This window comes from Physella acuta, unplaced genomic scaffold (genome assembly GCF_028476545.2).
Source record: "Physella acuta isolate Inbredline_101_S28 unplaced genomic scaffold, ASM2847654v3 ptg000661l, whole genome shotgun sequence".
NCBI lineage: Eukaryota > Metazoa > Mollusca > Gastropoda > Physidae > Physella > Physella acuta.
Genome location: NW_026732180.1, coordinates 344,768 through 366,926, shown reverse-complemented (window position 1 = coordinate 366,926; position 22,159 = coordinate 344,768). Strand labels below are relative to the sequence as shown.

Below are 22,159 nucleotides of genomic sequence, written 5' to 3'. Positions count from 1 at the left end.
ATAAACATTTCTAGCACTGTATCACGGGAGTTGCTTTATTCTGTTTATTGTGTTGTGTCCGGATGGTACATATCTTCATCTCAACTAAACCGTGCAAACATGATTTGACAGTTTTATAGCAGTCATAAAATCTAACTTTAAAATAATCATATTGGCCATAGATAGTCCCTTAGTCCGCCCAGCTCTGATGGATACCTAACTCATCTTAGGGAAAGTAAAGGCGGCTGGGCAAATTGCTCACCACACCTTTCCTTCATATGCTGAGGTCAAGAAACATGAACTCTACTTCATGTGCCCAATGATGAGTATAGGAAGTGTAATGGTCTAAATCAATATAATATAACCTTATGCAAGGTATGAGTTGGTCAAAATGTCATATCATTTTAATTTGCCAGGATTTTTTTTTCCAATGAATTCATGTATAAATTAATTATTTATAGGCCTAGTTAAAGTAATTATATCAAACTAGTTTAATTTTTTTCGACCTAATTTTTTTAATGGAAAAATATTTTAAAAGTAAAGTGTCAAATAAATAAAGATCAATGTTTGCTAACACATCAAATTTATATTTATATTCTACATCTAGATATAATTCTTGAGATCTGGAAGTAGATTTAGACACCAACTGCGGTGCCCTGTCAAAACGGCCCGGAACAAACAACCCCGTCAAAGCGGCCCTGTTATTATGACCCCGTCAAATCGACCTCCGACAAAACGACCCAGTCGAAATAGCCCCATCAAAAGGGCCCCGACTTATTGATTCCCGTCAAATCAGCTCCCGTCACTTTGACTCGCGACATTTAGGCTACCAGCAAATGGACTTCCAACATATTGGCTCCCGACAAACAGGCTCAGGGGGTCGTCCATAAATTACGTCACACTCGTAGGGGGGAGGGGGAGGGTCCGTAATTTTGTGACGGTGTGTGATGAGGGGGAAGGGGGGGGGGTCAGATGGTGCGACGTCACACTTTTGCATTATAAAAAAGCAATGTTAGAAAACGAATTTTAGACGTTATTTCGCTTTTTAGAAAATTGTTTTGATAAATTGTAATAGGAAGTGATAAAATACTCTATTTTGATAGTTCAGACAAGATTTTGGAAAAATATCGATGTTTAAAAAAACATCCAACTGCAATTCTTAAGACTTCCATAAGAAAATTTTTAGACAGACATCACACTCATATTTCTTATTACTTGAATGAAATTTCTTATAAGTTAAGTAATATATTTGAAGAAACTTTTAATGACAAATATCACATTTATGACAAATATCACATTTATGACAAATATCACATTCATATGTTTTTCTCCACCGTCTTCAGTCTTTTCCCTCCTGATAAATTTCCTGGGATTCCTAAGAGCACGGTTGTTGTGACACACATCATAGAGAGACACATCTTGCCTATCTTCAGTGTGAATATTCAAATGCTGTGTAATGTGATCTAAAATAAAAGTCTGATCCCATCCCTCAAAGCTAAAAGTATAGTCGCACTACAACTGATAACTGCTAATCACCCATTTCTTTATCAATTATTTACAGATGTGTTTTTAGGGGACGAAGCAAAGCATGTTTTAAATTGAAAAAATATTAATCGATTTGTTTCCCTTCAAGCAAAAAGAAAAGCAGTTGTAATTACTTGATTACTTTTTCTAGCTAGCTCGATACATCATTAATTAAAGCTGAATTATTTAGCGTTTGCCCATTTTAATCTCATATAATCTTCCCAAAAATTATATATATACACACATATGTATATATATATATATATATATATATATATATATATATATATATATATATATATATAAGATTTATATATAGTCTTTCACACACACACACAATGACACTCTCTCAAACACACTCACACATAAAGGCCTATACGTCAGTGGATTTAAACTAGATCAGATAATAAGTTATCAGATTAAGGCTTCCCAATTTAAAAGCAGATAAAATAATGACATCATTGCTTGTGTTAGCCTACTATCTCCTCTGTTCATCATTTGTTTGTATGTAGTTGTTTTAAAACTGAAGATGGCACTAAAGAGCCATTCCAAGAAACATTTAACCAAATTGTTGGAGCATCTAGAGGAGTCACATAGTCAGCTGCAACAGCTTTTGTGTGATTTTGTCACACAGGTAAGTAGACCAATGTAACAGCTTTTGGGTCATTTTGTCACACAGGTAAGTAGACCAATATAACAGCTTTTGGGTGATTTTGTTACACAGGTAAGTAGACCAATATAAGTTTTTTTTTACAGATTCTGTGAGTAGACCTATACAGTATCTTTTAAAATATAACCTATTACATTTCGACTGCAATATCTGGCAGGTTATATTGTATTTAGTAAACCTTTACGTCAGTACCCTTACAGTTTTAAACTAAAATGTAACTAAAATGGGTCTAATGATAATGTTTTACCGAAAGCCAAATAGTGCTTCTTTCAGGTATCTCTCTTATGTCGAAGGGGGCAGTGACTACGAAGAAAGTGCACCGCCTACTCACCCCTCCGCCGGAAGAAATAATAATAATGTATACCGAGAGTGTTTATTTTTGCAAGTTTCAGTACCACCACACCCCCGGGCACCGGCCATAGTGGGCGCCAAAATGGGTTGTAAAAACAAATTGAAAGTTTGAGGGATGTTGTGCAAATCAAAAGTTTGAGGGGGGGGTGCAAATAAAAAGTTTGTCTCCCGGGCGCCGGGAAGGGTCGCTACGCCTCTGCCCCCCCCCCCTCTCCCGTTCATTTTGAAGTGTCCACTCTCCGGAAGAATAATGAATAATAAAAACCCTGAAAGTAAACTATGAAATTATAATACCCAGAGTATTCTCCAAGTGTTTGTGTATTAATAACGTCAAACACGTTATTATAACGATGAAAGGATGTCGATGGTTAATATTTGTTACAGTACGCTGTTGCAAAGCAAACAAGTAGATTTAAACTGAATTTGAACAGTTTAAAAAAATTGTGATAATCTATTATAAGCCTGTATCCAGCATAACAAGACAGGCCCTCACCTGGAATCCACGGGGCAGGAGGAGGAGAGGCAGACCAAGAAAGACCTGGAGACATGACCTTGAAGAAGACACAAACAATATTGGATACACCAGGGGATAGTTTGAGAGACTAGCCCTGGACAGAGACGTCTGGACAGCTCTTGTTAGCCGTCTATGTCTCAGGAGAGGCGACAGGCTAACCTATCCTAACCTAAACTATTAAACTTAATTTTTTAATCTAATTTAGGTTCGGATTTGCTGAGATTTTCAATATAAAATATTTATTCGCTATATTTTCCGCATAAGATCCTAGCTGCTAAAAATATATCAGATGTTGTATTTCGTTAGGTACTGGTTATATCCCGTTTAAAATGAAACAATTTTTTTTTAAGTTTTGAGAAAAAATGGCTATTTTGTATTTAAAAAAAAATAAAAAAAAATAAAAAAAGATGAATAGCTACTGAAATTTGAAAGCATGGTAATAATTGGAGAGGGATGGGTGGGGTTACTTTTAAACTGAGTATGTTGATGAATGAATTTAGCACTAGGGACATTAGTTAATTTGGCACTTACATTATTATAAGTAATTATTGATTTTGGTGATCTTTACAATGTAACAGTCATCCGGGATTCCTATCGAAAACGCTCTGATATAACTTTCATGTGCATTCTAATTTCTCTAGAAATACCAAGTTGTTTTTAGGTATTTCAGTGTTTGGTTGATGCTTTTACTCCATCCCCGCGTTGAATTTTGTATACAGATTCTAGAAATAGTGTAGACCTACAGTATTACACATTTTACCTTGAGTTATTTATAATGTTTTGAAACCAAGAGTATAATATAACATTATACTAAACAGTAATTGTCTTTTAGTGAAAGTAATTATAGTAGTCTTTTGCGGCGAAATGATTAATATAAATTGTATACAGATCTACTATTAGTTTACACAACCAACCTAGCCATCAGTGTTTCTTCGAGACTTTTCTCCGTGGGGTGGGGGGGACGGGTGGGTGGACTAAAATTTCCGGGGTACGGGCACTGGTAAAGTATCATTTTGTTCGGGGGGGGGGGTCGGGGGAGCTCAGCTCTCTTCCCCCCCCCCCCCTCGCCGAAGTAATGCCTGGAAGAAACTCTGCTAGTTATATGTAATAGTTCTGAGAAATTTTTTTTATGTAATTGCTATTTCCCTACCTCGATATATCATTTTAGCCATTGTATTGCTTAGCATATAATGTTTCATCGTTTTTTTAAATAAATGTGTATGACAATATGTTAATATTCACAATTAAATAAAAATATTTTTTTTTATGCCAAAGATTTTGACAAATACAAAAAATTGGATGGCTAACCCTGATAATAATATGACCTTCAAGGAAGCTGTTGCAAAGGTAACAGCAGCCAACACCACATTGCTTGAGTATATAGAGAGGATACCTGGTATGTTTACCTGTTAAATCTTCTTCTGTGTGTTACATTAAAAGACGCATTAAAATTTTCAATAGCAAAATTAAACTTAAAGGGCAAAAAATGTATTTTATATCAGAAACTTCGCGAGGCGGGAGCAAGGGGTGCGGACCGCACCGGTTGACACCTTTTGGGGGGGGGGGGTGACACCAAGACAAAAAAACTGCAAGATATATTGTCAGTTTAATGAATGGTTAATTAGAGTCAAAAAGTTTTTTGAGTACATATGTTGATCCTTACAGGGATGGGGGGAGGGGGGGAGGGGACACCATGACGTAAACATACACACTATAGAGAAAACAATGCTACACCCAGCTTTATTAACAACCGACAATAGATAACCATTATAAGAATAACATGTGAACACTTTAACGCTATTTACAGAGAAAAAAAGGGGTAGGGGTGACACCATGAGGTTTCGCATTGGGTGACATCCGACCTAGCGAGACCACTTTTTTCTATCATTTAACACAATGACAATCTATATATGTTGTCTTTTGATTAAGTACACTCATTGGCAGAACTACAAAAAAATGCCCCAGAACAAAAAATAATTTCGGGACTCTCTCTCTCTCTGTCTCTCGCTCTGTCTCTCTCTCTCTGTATATATATATATATATATTTAATATATATATATATATATATATATATATATATATATATATATATACTAGTAGACTGTCTCACTAAATTGTAAGTCAATTATCGAAACCATTTGCTAATTAAGTAATGTAGCCCATTTCATGGTAAAGTATATCCATCATGAGACAACAAATTGCAAGAAAGCGATTTGTCGCCCTGGGTTCTCTAAATAAGTACTATTACGCTTACGTTCGTTTCAAAGAGTACGATACACAACGGATACGTTGTGCTACTGTAAACGTTCATTATATTCACATGGTTCAGCATTGAGTAACACAGATGAAGTTCCGTACAATACAATAATAGAAACTTAATACAGTTTGTGCTCCGTCTGTGTTGTTTACTTTGTAAAATTTACCCTCTTTTAATAACAGTTTATAAAAAATAAACCGGGAGTGATCTCCCCTAAACTTTCTCGTATATTCTTATAATACTTATATAACTTGGAATATAGACATAATTTTTAATTACTTAAACTTTTAAAAATAGAATAGAATCTCATAGAAAAAAGAATTGCACACCAAGCGAACGCCAAAACAAAATGTGCATAATAGTGCGCAATATTATTAGTACTTTATAAAATTACATGCGTTTTTTGAGAAATCGGAAGTAGCGTAAATTAGTACTTCTGGACAACGGAAATTACTCAAAATTTGACAGAAGGGAGAGAATTAGATCTTTTACTTACATGTGAAATTTCATTTATCTATCTGAAATAGTACTCAAGTTATAGGCTTTTGAAATATTCAAAGTAAAAAAGTACCACTTCCGGTTATCAGAAATCGCTCAAAAGTTGATACTGATCTACGATTTTGATAAAATACTTATATACGAAATTTCATCAACCTAGCTCTAACGGTACTCAAGTTATCGTGTTTACACACAGACAGACACACAGACAGACACACAGACATACGGACAAGATTGCAAAATTAAGTTTTTCCGTATCGGTGAGGTGTAAACCGTTGAGATTTGTAAAAATCTCGATTTTTTATTTTTTCACGATTACAAGACTTTCTCTATACTTTGTATATACAAGAAAGTAAAAACATTTTGAAATCATACATACTTAGATGATCCCAGATTGAGTCCAGAGTTAAAGCTATCAGAAAGTGAGAATGTACCACCACCAAGCTGCCCCCATGACTCTTGTGCCGCCGTATCAGGTATCTTTTAAAAAACAAGTTAATAAAAAGTCTAGTGACAATATAAGCGCAATTTCTTTGTTATCCATAACAATTTTAAATCGAGATAAATCATATATTCAGCAAATTTTTTGTGACCGAACGAAAGGATATTTTTGAAAACTTTCTTCGGCAATATTGTTCTAAATTATGGCAGGAATCGATTGGTAAATGTTTCAAGTCGCTAAGTGGTCTGGTTGCCGAGATATGGGCCAAAAACTGCATTTTTTCGAGGTTTTTTTTTTGCTTTTCCGGGAAATCCAGGAAGGAAACACGGGAATGTTTTGGGCCCACAATCATCCTCGGAACTTGCTTAACATATTTGCTTTGGAACTAGTCCTCGATATTGCTTCGTTGAGGAGGAGATACGACTTAAAGCTGCGGACACACATCCATCCATCCATTCATCCATCCAGAAATAACAAATCGCAATTGTCAGTATGAAAATTGTGCTAAAAAAACAATGAGGCGCTTGAATTAATTAAAAATATTTATATAAAATATATGCAATAATTATTTGATTTAGGTGAAGAAAGATGCTAAATTGAATTAGTTTTGAATAAACTATTATTTGTTTATTGCCTGCTAAATGTTTTATTTTTTATCTTTATCTATATTAATGTTTATTAAACAGTTTATTTAAACAAACCATAAGTTCCTTTGCTGAATGCTTGAAAATAAACAAACCATTTTTCAAATTTTGATTTATGATTAAAAAAAGGATTGTATAGGTTAAATAATATGACAAGCATTTGATTGACAGGCGATATTTTAGCTAATGTCTTGATGAAGTTGGAGATGGTTGAAACAACCCTTTCCAGCCTTCGAAACACGCAGAGAATAGAAGCAATAGAACAAACGATGAGCACACAACAGGAAAATGTATCCACTTGGCAATGTGATATTGAAGAATGGTTAAAAACCCTGTCCAAAACACAAACACAGCATTTTCAAATGCTTCAGACTCAGCTGAATGAGCGAGATAGGAACAGTAATAAAGTAAACAAAGATATTGTGTCTTTAAAGGAAAATCAAATAAATGTAAACAATGAGATAGAAAAGCTGTCATTAAAAGTGCAGGAAAACGAAAACAAGTTTCAGAAAATGTGTGAGGATTTGCAAATTCAATCCGACAGTAATAACAATATGAAACTAGAGATCAAGAGACATTCTGATGTAATATTTAACATGGGAATAAATGCAAAGGCTAATTCACTTCTAAGGAGCAATATTCAGAACTTATCCTCAAAGGTATTTAAAGCTCGCGTTTATGATGTCTTACACCATTCTTTTATATGTCCATTATGATTTACTATACTTACATATTAGTTTAGTGTTATGATTACTAATTTCGTAATTCTGTTACTGCAGTAAGTTAGAACTTCAAGATAAAACTAGCGCAATATTTCATTCTAATTATTGGTTTATTTTGGTAGTAAACCAGCATTTTTTATTTTATCTAATCAAATTTATCCTATTTCTTTCAGTACAGTATGATATGCAATATCGTACAACAAAGGTTGATGCCTATTGACCAGTTGATGCAAATGTTGAATCAGATTTCCACAACAAGCAGACAGAAATGGACAAAGGTGTGGTAGTAATTTTATCATATCAGAACAAGGTTTTATTTAATGATACAACTTTTTATGGAAAAATGATTGATTGGTTGATTCAAACAAGCATTCACATACACACAGACACACATTGCCAACCCCAACCCCCCCCCCCCCCCCCCCGGAATTTACTACCGGAATTGCTAATACATTTTAAATCGTTAACAATCATCATGCTAAACTACAAGATTTAGTCTATCTTAAAAAATAACATAGACTACGTTAAATTGTGATTTAAAAAATAAGCGAACATTATTATTTATTCGAATCCATAACATGCTGCCTTAAACATAATTACAACATTATTAGAATACGGATAGCCTAGACCTAGGGGTACTTAATTTGATTTTAATATTAGTAAAACATAATTATAATTTTTGCTTTTGCGGGTACACATGGTATTTTAAAATCTTTAAACGAGGCCTAGAAAATGAAAGACACCACTTTTTTTTGTTATCAATGGGAATCATGCTCAAAACAATTAATTTAGTTTGAAAAGGTATATCCCTCACTAAAGAGATTTTGAATTTTACAAGCCCTATTACACAATAAAATATGGACATGGACATAGCTATATTTAAAATGAAAACTATTTTATCCCATTTCCCTACCCTCTGCTAATCTTGGTTATAACACAAAGTATTAGAGAAATTATATATATTTATATAGCCTATATATATAGGCTATATGTATATATACCCTATATAAAAATTATATATATATATATATATATATATATATATATATATATATATATATATATATATATATATATAATCTGTTTTAGGTTGAATCTATTGAAAAAGATATTGTTAATATGTCAATGGAAATAAGAAGCATTGGTAAGTAAAATATTTTATTTTGACTAAGTTGTGGTCTTTATGGCTGGATATTAATTAAATTTAAAAAACATCACAAATACACACATATTCAAAACAAATTTTACTTATATGAGGATTTTATATCATATATATAATTTCTTGTGTATATTAATTAAATTTATTATAACAGAACATTTGAAAACAGGAAATTAATAATTTATATTTAGATTATATTGTATTGTAAGTCCCTTGACTTGTTTGTTTGTGTACGTTATTTTCACCTAACATACATTTATCTGCGTATAAATAAAAGTAGTTGAGCTGATGTGGTCAACAACATATTTAAAATGCTATTAAATAAAGAAAACATTAGTATCAACTTGAAAATTCAACAAAAACTATAAGGCTTAATTAATTTTAAAGAATAATTCATTGGTTTGTTTAAGAAAAATACTAATCAAACTATTTTTTGTATTAATATTTCTTGTCTTAAGCAAGAAAACACACTAGTTTAGATTCAAATATATATTTATTACATTTTGTAGAAAATAATCTATTATGAGCATTCTTTTTTTTTCTTTATTCTTATTAAGGTGTCTTGTCTTCAGCATTGGGTTTCATCGCACTTGGTTCAGAAACAGATAAGTCAACTTCATTGTTGCAGTTCCACGTTGTGTGGTCTAACATTGGAAAACATTTTAATCCAAAAACAGGGAGATTTACCGCTCCATGCGATGGTATTTACATAGCACATCTCGCGGTCAGACAGGCTAGTGACAAGTCTATCAAAATGTTACTGGAGTGCCAACACAAACAAGGAACTGAAAACATTGGAAATGTAAATGCCACACCGGAACACAAACAGGCCTCTTGTTCGCCTGTGTTTGCCATGGAGCGTGGGGATGTGTTGTGTTTTTTATCTTTAGAATCTGAAGAGTACATTGGAGAGTGTAAATTCTCATGCTTTCTCCTTAAAATTAATTAATTTTAAAATTAAATGATTGATATCTTCATATCTTCTGCTGTCAATTGTGTTTTTTGACGTTATTTTGTTATTAGGTAACCTACAAAATAAAACGTGGCAATAGATTTGAAAGTTACCCTGGTTTTTTTCTTCTCAATTTGGTGTGTATGGACTCCTGTGAGTTAACCTAGCTCAAATAGGTACCAAACATAATAAGCTGATCTTTATAAGCTCTTGAATTTTTAAATGTAATAAAACATGGATTTGTAAGTTTGTAACTCATTAACTCATCAGCTTGTGTGATATAAACAATATTTGTATTTACAAAACAGATAAATCTGTATGTTAATTTCAAAGTGACTTGTATGGTAATAAATTAATTTGTATATCGTTAAATAGTTTGTGTTGACTTATTATTTACTTTGGGGATAAAAATGCTTTTTTATTTAAAGTGTAGACCTATAGGCATACATATTTACAATCTAAATGCACATTGTGTTTTAACCAATGCTTTAAGTGTATAAGTGTCTAGTTAAAGAACATTTTAAAAACAGGCAAAGTTAATGTTGATTTGTAATTATTAGGACATCTACAATAAGAGTGTAATTTGTTTTCAAATGTGCGTATAGACACACTGCTAAACTGGTGTATCCATGTTGGCAACATAACATTCTTTACATTACATAAATACATATTTCTGCATCCAGGACTTAGGTTCACATTATCCTCAGGTTCACTTCCTCAGGTTCACATTATCCTCAGGTTCACATCATCAAGTTCACATCCTAAGGTTCACATTATCCTTAGATTCACATTATCCTCAGGTTCACATTATCCTCAGGTTCACATTATCCTTAGTTTCATTTATCCTCAGGTTCACATTACCCTTGGGTTCACATTATCCTTAGATTCACATTATCCTCAGGTTCACATTATCCTCAGGTTCACATTATCCTCAGGTTCACATTATCCTCAGGTTCACATTATCCTCAGGTTCACATTATCCTTAGTTTCATTTATCCTCAGGTTCACATTATCCTTGGGTTCACATTATCCTTAGATTCACATTATCCTCAGGTTCACATTATCCTCAGGTTCACATTACCCTTAGGTTTACATTATCCTCAGGTTCACTTTATCCTCAGGTTCACATTATCTTCAGGTTCACATTATCCTTAGGTTCACATTATCCTTAGGTTTACATTATCCTTAGGTTCACATTATCACCAGGTTCACATTATCCTCAGGTTCACATTACTCTCAGGTTCACATTATCCTTGGGTTCACATTATCCTCAGGTTCACATTATCCTTAGTTTCACATTATCACCAGGTTCATAGTTTCTCTCCGTTATGACACATACAGCATTCTCTTACAAAGTCATATATCATAATATGGGAAAGAGTTCAAACGTTATATTTTGAGTTCTTTATTGTGTAGGCCTATATCATCCCTTACGTTATTTTCAAAACAAGGCATTTAAAACTGTTATTTTAATTTTATTCGGTTAGTTGTTCCATGAAAATGATACTGTTACTGATTCTGATGTTGGAGATGGTGATGATGTTGGTATTGGTAATTATAATCATAATGATAATCATATGATAATGCCTAATATTGTAACAAAAAGAAATCTTAACAAGGAAGATGTTTGTATATGTCCAGGTTCTGTGTCTCAAATGTATATTGCGTGTCGTATAACACACTAAGCCTAGCTATGGTACCAGTGTTTCTTCCAGACTTTTTCTTTTTACTCCGGGGGGGGGGGGGCACTTGAAATTTCCGTGGGGGGGGGGGGAGGTACACAGTTAAAAGTATGTATTTTCTATATAAATTCAATTTGGTTTGGGGTGAGGGGGCGGTAGACTTTTTTCGGGGGGCAGATCTTCCCCTGAATAGATGCCTGGGAGCAGAGTTTCTTCCAGGCATCTCTTTGGGGGGAGGCCCACCCCCCCCCCCCCCCCCAAAAAAATTCAACTTCATACAGTACACCTCCTTGCCAAATGGTTGGTAAATGTCTAATAAATGAAATCCTGCGACTTTTATTTATTTTTCTGAACCCTTCACTCGTAAAATAAATTTATCATAAAGCTCATTATCAGCTTCTGTTTTAACTTTTTTTTTAAATCTGCGTATAGGTAACTTAACAAACATGCTATTTTTACAAGAACGCAGTCTGCCAACAACGCGTTAAAACAAGTGATCAGATTCAACCATATTCATTAACGTTCAATGACAGTTATATCCCTTTACCAGATATCGATGCTATAATTTCAAGCAAGGAATAATAACCGATTACCAAATGCCAATTTTATCACAATAAATTAAGTATATTCTTATGTTTTTTTTTATTATTTTTATGAAAGAAAGGATAATCAGGTGGAGCTATCTCAATAAAAAACATTATTTTAAAATTTACTAAACAAACCAACTGGGTTTATCGATGAATTTACGGAATCGGTCATGAAAGTCTGGCCAAAAGATCGAAACCTAACGAGTACTCAACCTGACAAGTTCCGGCGCTTCTAGATAATTTTAAACTTATAAATTAGAGTCTACTAGATCTAGATCTAGATCTATAAATTTCACAGCTGAAATCTTTAGCAAACAATCTATAATGTGGTGATTATTACTCGTATTAAATTTATAGCGAGTTAGATCTCTAGGTAATAATAAATGTAGACACGAATTAAACCAGGCGCGTAGTCAGTACTCATGCAGAGTTACTTACTTTCTAGTTTCTGGCATAAAGTTTCTGCTAGATCTAGAGATCTAGATCTAGAAATCTAGTACTAGATCTACTACTGATCTAGTCTAGTATAAGTATAATTCTATAAATTATAATCAAATCTAGATTTAGATCTAGATTTCTAGCTCAGAGTAGCTAATCTATATCTACAATCTATTCTAATTATTCTAGATTTAGAATATTTTAAATCAAGATCTAGACTTTAAAAAAAGTCTAGGTAATCTATCGTTTTAGGTACGTAAAATCGCCCGCAACTAGTAATGTGAAAAACAGGTGACTCCTTACATTTTAATAATTATTTCACATTTTGAGGAGGATTTATGTTTTGAAAAATACAAAAATGTTTCCTTGTTTCATTTATGTACCTGTTTCTAAACAATTGAATTAAAACTTTTCAGTAATAAATGAACACCAGCGATGTTTCCAACAGATGCAACCATGCTCATTTACTATAGCAGCCATCTTGTTAAAGTTTTATTTTTATAGACTTATAGCGCAAGATTCAGGCGGAAGTCACTCTATTTTACAAATGGCTGCTGTTTATATAGCAAATCTTGCTTGCAGACACTGCTGTTTAAAGTTAATTTCGGGCCTATATTGATATATTTAGCCATTGATTTAGGTTTATTATTCATTTATCTATAATATTTGACACAAACATATCACAATATACTTCTATTACAGCCTTGACAATGAGGTAACGTTTTCGTACATTAATAGCCTCTGGCGATTTTACGTACCCAAAACGATAGATTACCAAAGTCTAAAATCTAGATTAACATTCTAGATCAGACTAAAATCACTAGCTAGATAAAATTTAAAAAGTTTGAGATCCTATGAACTTTAGCCTACTATTTTTAATGTCATTTAATTTAATGTATTTATTTGTACTTCAATATGCTTTTCAAATTATCACAGCTGTTAAATTTTATTTAAAATTGAACTAGGCCTAGATCTAGATCTCCATTGTACAACAACAATAGTTTTTCTCAACTTTAATTTTTAATCAAGAAGTCACACATTTTTCTGGCATAGATAGCAACCCACTATCAATTATTGTTTAGTTTCCGTAAGCCTTAAATTTAAATTAATGAGATTTTATAAGACAAGCACGGATTTTTATTATCCCTGTAGGTACCTCATATAAACTAGAAAAAAGGTCATGCTATTACAGTTCTAGTTATAGCCATAGGTATCAAGGTGTTTGTCAATGTAATGTAATATATATATATAGATATATATGTATTAGTATTTAGATATATATGTATATAGATATATATGCGTATTCAATCCAGTTTAGAGAGTGTAAGTCGAGAATCTATACAAAGATATATTACTACATAATGTTCTTAAAATAAATTTTTGAGTAATTTAACTAACAGAAGTCCCATGTAAAATTAGGTATAAGCTATTGTAAAACTAGCACCTTACAATGGCATACAAACTTGAAACGTAGCTGTTTTAAGTGTTGTGAAATTTAACACCAATGGACATGAAAATCCAAGCCTGATATTTTTACTAGTCGCTGCAAAAGATGAGTTACTTACAGCATTTGAATAAAATGGAACAAGGAGGAATAGGAGAAATATTGCCCAGTGATAAGAAGCGTTGTTGTGAGATCAATTGTGCTATTTGGTTATGAGACCTCTGTACTAAAACGAGTGGTCCATTCCTGCACATCATAATGTGTTGTTAGATGGTGCTATCATTGTTTTAAATAGAGCCATGAGCAGCCGATTTTCTAAAAAATATTCTGCTTTTAAAATATCCTTTTATTCTTTCTAATATTCACTTTAAGCAAATGTAGTGTTATGGTAATATTTTAAAAGTAGACACACTTAAAATTTGTTCCGTTAAATTTTTAAAAATTGTAGTCACCGTTAAGCTGAACTAATATTTCATACTTAACTAATGTAATAAGCCATCATGTAGTATATTTATAATTTTATTTCTGCAGCTATGTCTGGGTTGACTAGAATAGATTAACATTCTGATATTTTCAGGTGTATTATTGCAACAGCTATTCCAGAGACATGGGTATTTAGCTACAGAGAATTGCTAGTATAAGCAATAACAGCTTAACAAATATGGAGAACAGAGCCGGTGGTAAATACATTTACTCTATTCTTTCTGTAGGCCTATGCAAGCTGAGTTTGAAGTGAACAATGCTGACAAATACATTTTCTCTATTCTCTACACTGGACAAATTCATCCAGTACATACATATTTCCACCATCTAATTTCAGATCATTATTGGAGTATTTATGTAGTTGACTTGTCATGTCTGATGTTAAATCCATTAATTATCTTTGTTTCCACTGTTTCAAGTAGTCATTAGAATAGAACACTTCATGCAGTAAATGACTTTATATGTTCAACATACAATGATATGATTATAGGCATCATAGTATTTCCATCAAAGTTTTCATAAAATTTAACGAAAAACAATGTAAGTTCAATAATATTATTTTACAGATCTCTATCCGTGTCAATATTGCAGAGTGGCATTTTCAAATGTTTCCTTTTTGAAGGCACATTTGAAATTCAAACATGGAGGAGAAGAAATTGCCAATTGGAGTTTAGGTCTCACTTCTAAGAATAGTGAACATTCTTTCCAACCATCAAGTTTTCATCAACATCTTACAATTTTTATGAAAAAAAAGGCTTACAAGTGTGACAGATGTAATAAATGTTTTACAAAGCTTAGCCAATTGAAGAAACACCTTAGAAATAGCATTGAAAAAAAGACTCATAAAGGTGACATAAAAATTGGCCAATTAAAAAAACAGCTAAAAAATCATACTGTTAAAAAGCCTTACAAGTGTGACATATGTGGTAAATATTTTATAAAGCTTTACCAAATAAAGAAACACCTTAAAACTCATACAGGATTAAAGCCTTTTACTTGTGAAACATGTGGCAAATGTTTTTTGCAGTTTTCAAGTTTACAGAGACACCTTCTAATTCATTCAGGAGAAAAGCCTCACAGGTGTGACACATGTGGTAAAAGCTTTTTACAGTTGTCAAATCTAAAGAATCACCATAGACATCATACTGGAGAAAAACCTTACAAATGTGGCACATGTGGTAAAGGTTTCACAGAAAGTAGCAGTTTACTGAAACACCATAGAGTTCATACAGGAGAAAAGCCTTTCAAGTGTGACAAATGTGGTAAATATTTTACAGAATCATCAAACTTAACGAAACATTTAAGAATTCATACTGGAATAAAACCATACAAGTGTGACACGTGTGGTAAATGTTTCACAGCATTTTGGGATTTAAAGAGACACCTTAAAATTCATACAGTAGAAAAGCCTTACAATTGCAACAAATGTGGTAAATGGTTTATGGATCGTGACTACCTAAAGAAACATGTTAAAATTCATTCAGATGATAAGCCTTACAAATGTGACAACTGTTATAAAAGTTTTTCACAGCTTACTTACTTAAAGATACACTTTAGACATCATAACTTAGAAAAGCCTTACAAGTGTGACAGATGTAATAAATGTTTTACAAAGCTTAGCCAATTGAAGAAACACCTTAGAAATAGCATTGAAAAAAAGACTCATAAAGGTGACATAAAAATTGGCCAATTAAAAAAACAGCTAAAAAATCATACTGTTAAAAAGCCTTACAAGTGTGACATATGTGGTAAATATTTTATAAAGCTTTACCAAATAAAGAAACACCTTAAAACTCATACAGGATTAAAGCCTTTTACTTGTGAAACATGTGGCAAATGTTTTTTGCAGTTTTCAAGTTTACAGAGACACCTTCTAATTCATTCAGGAGAAAAGCCTCACAGGTGTGACACATGTGGTAAAAGCTTTTTACAGTTGTCAAATCTAAAGAATCACCATAGACATCATACTGGAGAAAAACCTTACAAATGTGGCACATGTGGTAAAGGTTTCACAGAAAGTAGCAGTTTACTGAAACACCATAGAGTTCATACAGGAGAAAAGCCTTTCAAGTGTGACAAATGTGGTAAATATTTTACAGAATCATCAAACTTAACGAAACATTTAAGAATTCATACTGGAATAAAACCATACAAGTGTGACACGTGTGGTAAATGTTTCACAGCATTTTGGGATTTAAAGAGACACCTTAAAATTCATACAGTAGAAAAGCCTTACAATTGCAACAAATGTGGTAAATGGTTTATGGATCGTGACTACCTAAAGAAACATGTTAAAATTCATTCAGATGATAAGCCTTACAAATGTGACAACTGTTATAAAAGTTTTTCACAGCTTACTTACTTAAAGATACACTTTAGAAATCATAACTTAGAAAAGCCTTACAAGTGTGACAGATGTAATAAATGTTTTACAAAGCTTAGCCAATTGAAGAAACACCTTAGAAATAGCATTGAAAAAAAGACTCATAAAGGTGACATAAAAATTGGCCAATTAAAAAAACAGCTAAAAAATCATACTGTTAAAAAGCCTTACAAGTGTGACATATGTGGTAAATATTTTATAAAGCTTTACCAAATAAAGAAACACCTTAAAACTCATACAGGATTAAAGCCTTTTACTTGTGAAACATGTGGCAAATGTTTTTTGCAGTTTTCAAGTTTACAGAGACACCTTCTAATTCATTCAGGAGAAAAGCCTCACAGGTGTGACACATGTGGTAAAAGCTTTTTACAGTTGTCAAATCTAAAGAATCACCATAGACATCATACTGGAGAAAAACCTTACAAATGTGGCACATGTGGTAAAGGTTTCACAGAATGTAGCAGTTTACTGAGACACCATAGAGTTCATACAGGAGAAAAGCCTTTCAAGTGTGACAAATGTGGTAAATATTTTACAGAATCATCAAACTTAACGAAACATTTAAGAATTCATGCTGGAATAAAACGTTACAAGTGTGATACGTGTGGTAAATGTTTCACAGCTTTTTGGGATTTAAAAAAACATGTTAAAATTCATTCAGGAGAAAAGCCTTACAATTGTGACAAATGTGGTAAATGGTTTAAGGATCGTGACTACCTAAAGAAACATGTTAAAATACATTCAGATTATATGCCTTACAATTGTGACAACTGTGATAAAAGTTTTTCACAACTTACTTACTTAAAGATGCACCTTAGAAATCAAAACTTAGAAAAGACTTTCAAGTGTGACAAATGTGGAAAATGTTTCACAACAAATCATTCTTTAAAAAACCACCTTAGATTTCACGCAGGTGAATTACCTTACAGGTGTGACAAATGTGGTAAATCTTTTGCATTGAAGAGCAGTCTGCGGAACCACTTTATAATTCGTCATAAGTGTGGCAAATGTGGTAAATGTTTCATACAAAGTAAAAGTTTACAGAAACACCAAGCAATCCATACTGGTGAAAAGCCTTTCATGTGTGAAAAATGTGGTAAATGTTTTGCACTCCTGACCTATTTACAGAACCACTGTAAAATTCATTTAGGAGAAAAGCCTTACAACTGTAAGAAAGGTGATAAGTTTTTCACTCACATTAAATCTGTACAGGAACACCATAGAATCCATTCTGGTGAAAAGCCTTACATGTGTGACAAATGTGGTAAATGTTTTGTAAGGCTGACCAATTTACAGAACCACTGTAAAATTCATCTAGCAGAAAAGCCTTACATGTGTGATAAATGTGGAAAATGTTTTACATTCTCCTACATTTTACAGTCACACAATAGAATTCATACAGGTGAAAAGCCTCACAAGTGTATCACTTGTGGTAAATGTTTCACACTAGAATCAGGTTTAAAGAAGCATCAAAGACTTCATACTGGAGAAAAACCTTACAAATGTGTCACTTGTGGCAAATGTTTCACACACCCCTCAGCTTTAAAGAGCCACCATAGAATTCATTCAGGAGAAAATCTTTACAAATGTGCCAATTGTGGTAAATGTTCCAATAATTTAGCAGGTTTACAAAAACACCTTAAAACACATACAGGAAAAAAAAAATACTTGTGCATCATATGTGGTAAATGTTTCTCAGACACTTCCACTTTACAGAACCACCAAAACATTCATAAAAGAGAAAAGCCTTACAGTTGTGACAAATGTGGTACTCGTTTTGCACTACAGAGTACTTTACAGAAACATCAACTCATACATGAGAAAAGCCTTACAAATTTACAAAACACCTTAGAATTCATACAGGAGAGAAACAAGTTTGACAAATGAGGTAAAGTTTTTCTGATCTCAAAAATGATTCTTGCGTGTCTTTTTGAGATAAACATCACCTGAAGTGTCCTTTGATGTGCCCTGTATAGTGAATGACCTTTCTTTGTGAAATATTGTTTAAGTTAAAGATTAATTATTGTTTTCTGTTTGACTGTTAGCATTTTTTTATTTAATTTCAAGGTTTTTCTTTGTTATTTTTTGGTTTAGTTTTGTTCAAGTTCAATGGAGAGAGTGTGTAGGTGCTTAGTACATTCTAGTAAATTAGTTTTAAACTAATATGCACTTAGTTAAAGTCAGCAAGGTAGAGCAATATTCAATTAAAATGGTAAATACAGGGCTAGTTGTAGATCTAGCTATTTGAGATAAATCCATGGTAAAATAAATGTGTGCCCAATTATATTTCTTACCATTATTACTTTTTCACAACAATTCCACTTTTTCTAAGTGCTTATGAAAATATAAAGCAAAATATAGCAGTATTGTAAACCTTTTAAAACTTTGACCTACCTAGGTGTAGCTAAATGTATATTTAGCCTGTCTATAGCTACAGGACAAAATTTAGCAAACAATATATATGAAGTATTAAGGAAGCAATTAGATGAGCGGAATATTACATATATAGACTATTAGTTTTGTTGTCTCTAATAAAAATCTTTGCATACATTTTGTGTTCTGTTTATTATTAATATCGTGAAGCTAAATAAATCTAATTAAATGTAACTAGTTTTAAGAATGATTATAAATTTTAAAATCTGAAAACTAAACTCTTTTTAATTACAGCACATTAATGGTCATGGTTCGTAAATCCTTACAATGTTGCATTATATAACTAAAAGTATAAGCAAAATCCTACGCCCTGCTTGTTCAAGACTAGTGTCCACTTGTAAAGAAAGTAAAATAAAGTTCCCCTGGCAACCCACAGGGTAGGTGAAGTATAGTTCACCAGTTTCAGTGACATCAGCTTATGAAGGGATAGTGTTGTCAGCGGCGAGGGGTGCGGACCGCACCGGGTGACACCAAGGCAAAAAATAGCAAAATATATAGAGAAAAACTTGAGGGGGGGGGTGGAAATTGAAAGTTTGTCCCCGGGAAGGGTCGCTACGCCTCGGTGGGGGGGGGGGGGGGTTGACACCCGACCTCGCTACGACACTGGTCAGCGGTCGTCGTCGACAGCCCTGGGAAACAGGACAACCCCAGCAGATTGACACGCCAACATAGCAACCAGCTGAAACTTAAAGGAGCTCTTGATTAGGTCCTTAATTTTTTAAAATAACATTGTGCTGTAGTTGCGCCACATATGCATACATATATAATTTCATCAGCGAAGAGAAATACTATTAATTTAACTACAACCTTTTAAATAATTAAAACATAGAAAAGGAAAATAAAACACAACTTGTAACCCAAAATTGTGTGTCACCTTGCTGCAAGACAATTTTTAATTAATAGATTTTCTCCTAAAAAAAAATTTTAAGTGACCTAAGAACAAACGTTAAGCTGGTGCGTAACCAATATGTACAGGATGAACATAAGTGCCTCAAATCGAATACGCTTTTATGCTTAGGTTTGCTTTGCTGAATTGATTTTTTTCTTCATGAAATGGATAGGCTTACTTGCGAAGACGAACAAGTGCTTGCATTCCAACGAGAAACTGCTAAAGTGGCTTACACCCCTTTTAAGTCACCGCCTGTACATAACCACTGCTCCAAAATAACAGCAGTAGGACGATACCCCCCCCCCCCCCCCCCAATCCGATAAATTACCCACCCGTCATTTAGAGAAAGAGGTAGGGGGAGATTAATAATGAGTAAGGAGTAATATAGGTATGTGTAAGTACAGGAGCCGGTTCGGGTATAAGCAGAGGCGTAGCGATGGGGGGGGGGGGGGGGGGAGGGTGGACATATGTCCCCGGGCGTCGACCTCAGGGAGCGCCAAAATGGGTTGGAAAAAGTAATCTAAAGTTTGAAGGGGGGATGCAAATCGAAAGTTTGTCCCAGGTCGCCGGGAAGGGTCGCTACGCCTCTGGGTACAAGTATTGGTGCAGGTATAGGGTAAGAGTGCGAATAGAAAAAAATAAAATGGGATAAGGGAAGAGGTATAGAAAGGGATAGATTTAAGCAGTGGCGTAGCGAGGTCGGGTGTCACCCGGTGCGGCACTTAATGGTGTCACCCCTCAGAGGCGTAGCGACCCTTCCCGGGGACAAACTTTCAACTTTTCGATTCGCAACCCCCTCAAGTTTTCGATTTGCACACCCCCCCCCCCCCTCAAACATTCGATTTGCGCCCCCCTCAAGTTTTTCTCTATATATTTTGCTATTTTTTGCCTTGGTGTCACCCCACCCCCCCCCCTAAATGGTGTCACCCGGTGCGGTCCGCAACCTCCGCCCCCCCCCCCCCCCCCCCCGCCTCGCTACGCCCCTGGATTTAAGATTGGTATAGTGATGGGTGTTGGTAAATTGCAAAATGGCGAGGGGGTAAATTTGTGAGAAGGGTGCGAAAAACGGCGGTCACTTGATATTTTTGTCTCGTATCTTACCCCCACCTGCTACTTACTCTGGGTGGGGGTAAAATGCGAAGATGTTTTTGAAAAAAAACTGCACCTGATTTACCATGAACTTTCATGCAGACGAAAGCAGTAGTGTAGCTAGGGTAGGGCGGGTGGACTGGGAGCAGACCCCAAGGGAGCGCTAAAAGGGAAAGAAAAATCAATTTTAAAGCTCGTTTTAAGCTGAAGTATCGAATTATACATAGTAAAAGTTACGAAAATAAACGACTACAAGGTTTTACACACTGATTTAACTAGTTTTTTAATCAATTTTGAGTCGCTCAAATAGAAATTGTTAAAATTGTAGAATCTAGATAAACTTCTTTCTTTCGTGTTGAATACCAAAGCCGCCCGATATATTGCATTCGAACATCACCGCTGCCGCCACAAGCAGAAACTTATTGTATTGTAGCAAAGAAATACTAGATTTTCTATAGTCTATATTGTTATGGCCGCCAACGATTTATTTTTTCATCTATGGGCCCGGTGTCGACGCTAGGTGTCACTCGGTTAAAGATAGGAATGTATTAGCCTTACATTAACAAGGTTGGGGGTCAAGTTTATGCTTACTGTTCGAGTTAGTGTTAATATATATTATTATATATGCCTATTTTCTAACGCATCCAACATTTAATTGAAAAAATTACATATTTCTAAAACCCGGGCAGCAGAGGGTATCGGCTGCTAGTATTCATTGCAAGTTACATCCCTTTAAAAGAAATCGCCTGTCAAATTTCGAGTAAACAAAATGTATCGATTACCAAATACTAATTAAATTTTTATTTATTATGAAAAATTGTGTAGATCAATAAAATGAAGGTTTAAAAAGAATTTTAATTGCTAAATGTAAAAGCAGATAGTTAAGTAAAAGAATTCTTAAACAAATATACTGAACAAATTAACATTATCTATTAACAACTTTATGGATTCGGCTTTAAATCTCACGTTTGCCTGGTTCCGAGTAGCGATCTAAACGTAGCGAGTACATTATCAGGCAA

At 33.8% G+C, this 22,159-nt stretch overlaps 2 protein-coding genes across 4 annotated transcripts; both read left to right on the top strand.

Annotated features, from left to right (window-relative positions):
- Positions 1-1,995: 1,995 nt before the first annotated feature.
- LOC131948785 (uncharacterized) lies at positions 1,996-10,055 on the top strand. Of its 3 annotated transcripts, none has more exons than XM_059310471.1 (7): positions 1,996-2,137; positions 4,314-4,434; positions 6,177-6,269; positions 7,063-7,538; positions 7,775-7,879; positions 8,691-8,745; positions 9,318-10,055. In XM_059310471.1, exons 1-7 carry the CDS (start codon positions 2,033-2,035, stop codon positions 9,707-9,709), a joined length of 1,347 nt encoding a protein of 448 aa, XP_059166454.1. In that variant the 5' UTR covers positions 1,996-2,032; the 3' UTR covers positions 9,710-10,055. The 3 variants fall into 3 exon arrangements, with proteins under 3 accessions (XP_059166454.1, XP_059166455.1, XP_059166453.1); XM_059310472.1 differs by having other exon boundaries at positions 7,051-7,538; positions 9,438-10,055; XM_059310470.1 differs by having other exon boundaries at positions 7,051-7,538.
- A 4,863-nt stretch (positions 10,056-14,918) lies between these two features.
- On the top strand, positions 14,919-18,945 carry LOC131948839 (zinc finger protein 493-like). The gene has a single exon (XM_059310533.1). The coding sequence runs from the start codon at positions 15,089-15,091 to the stop codon at positions 18,614-18,616; it is 3,528 nt and encodes a 1,175-aa protein (XP_059166516.1). The 5' UTR covers positions 14,919-15,088; the 3' UTR covers positions 18,617-18,945.
- The last annotated feature ends 3,214 nt before the right edge of the window (positions 18,946-22,159 follow it).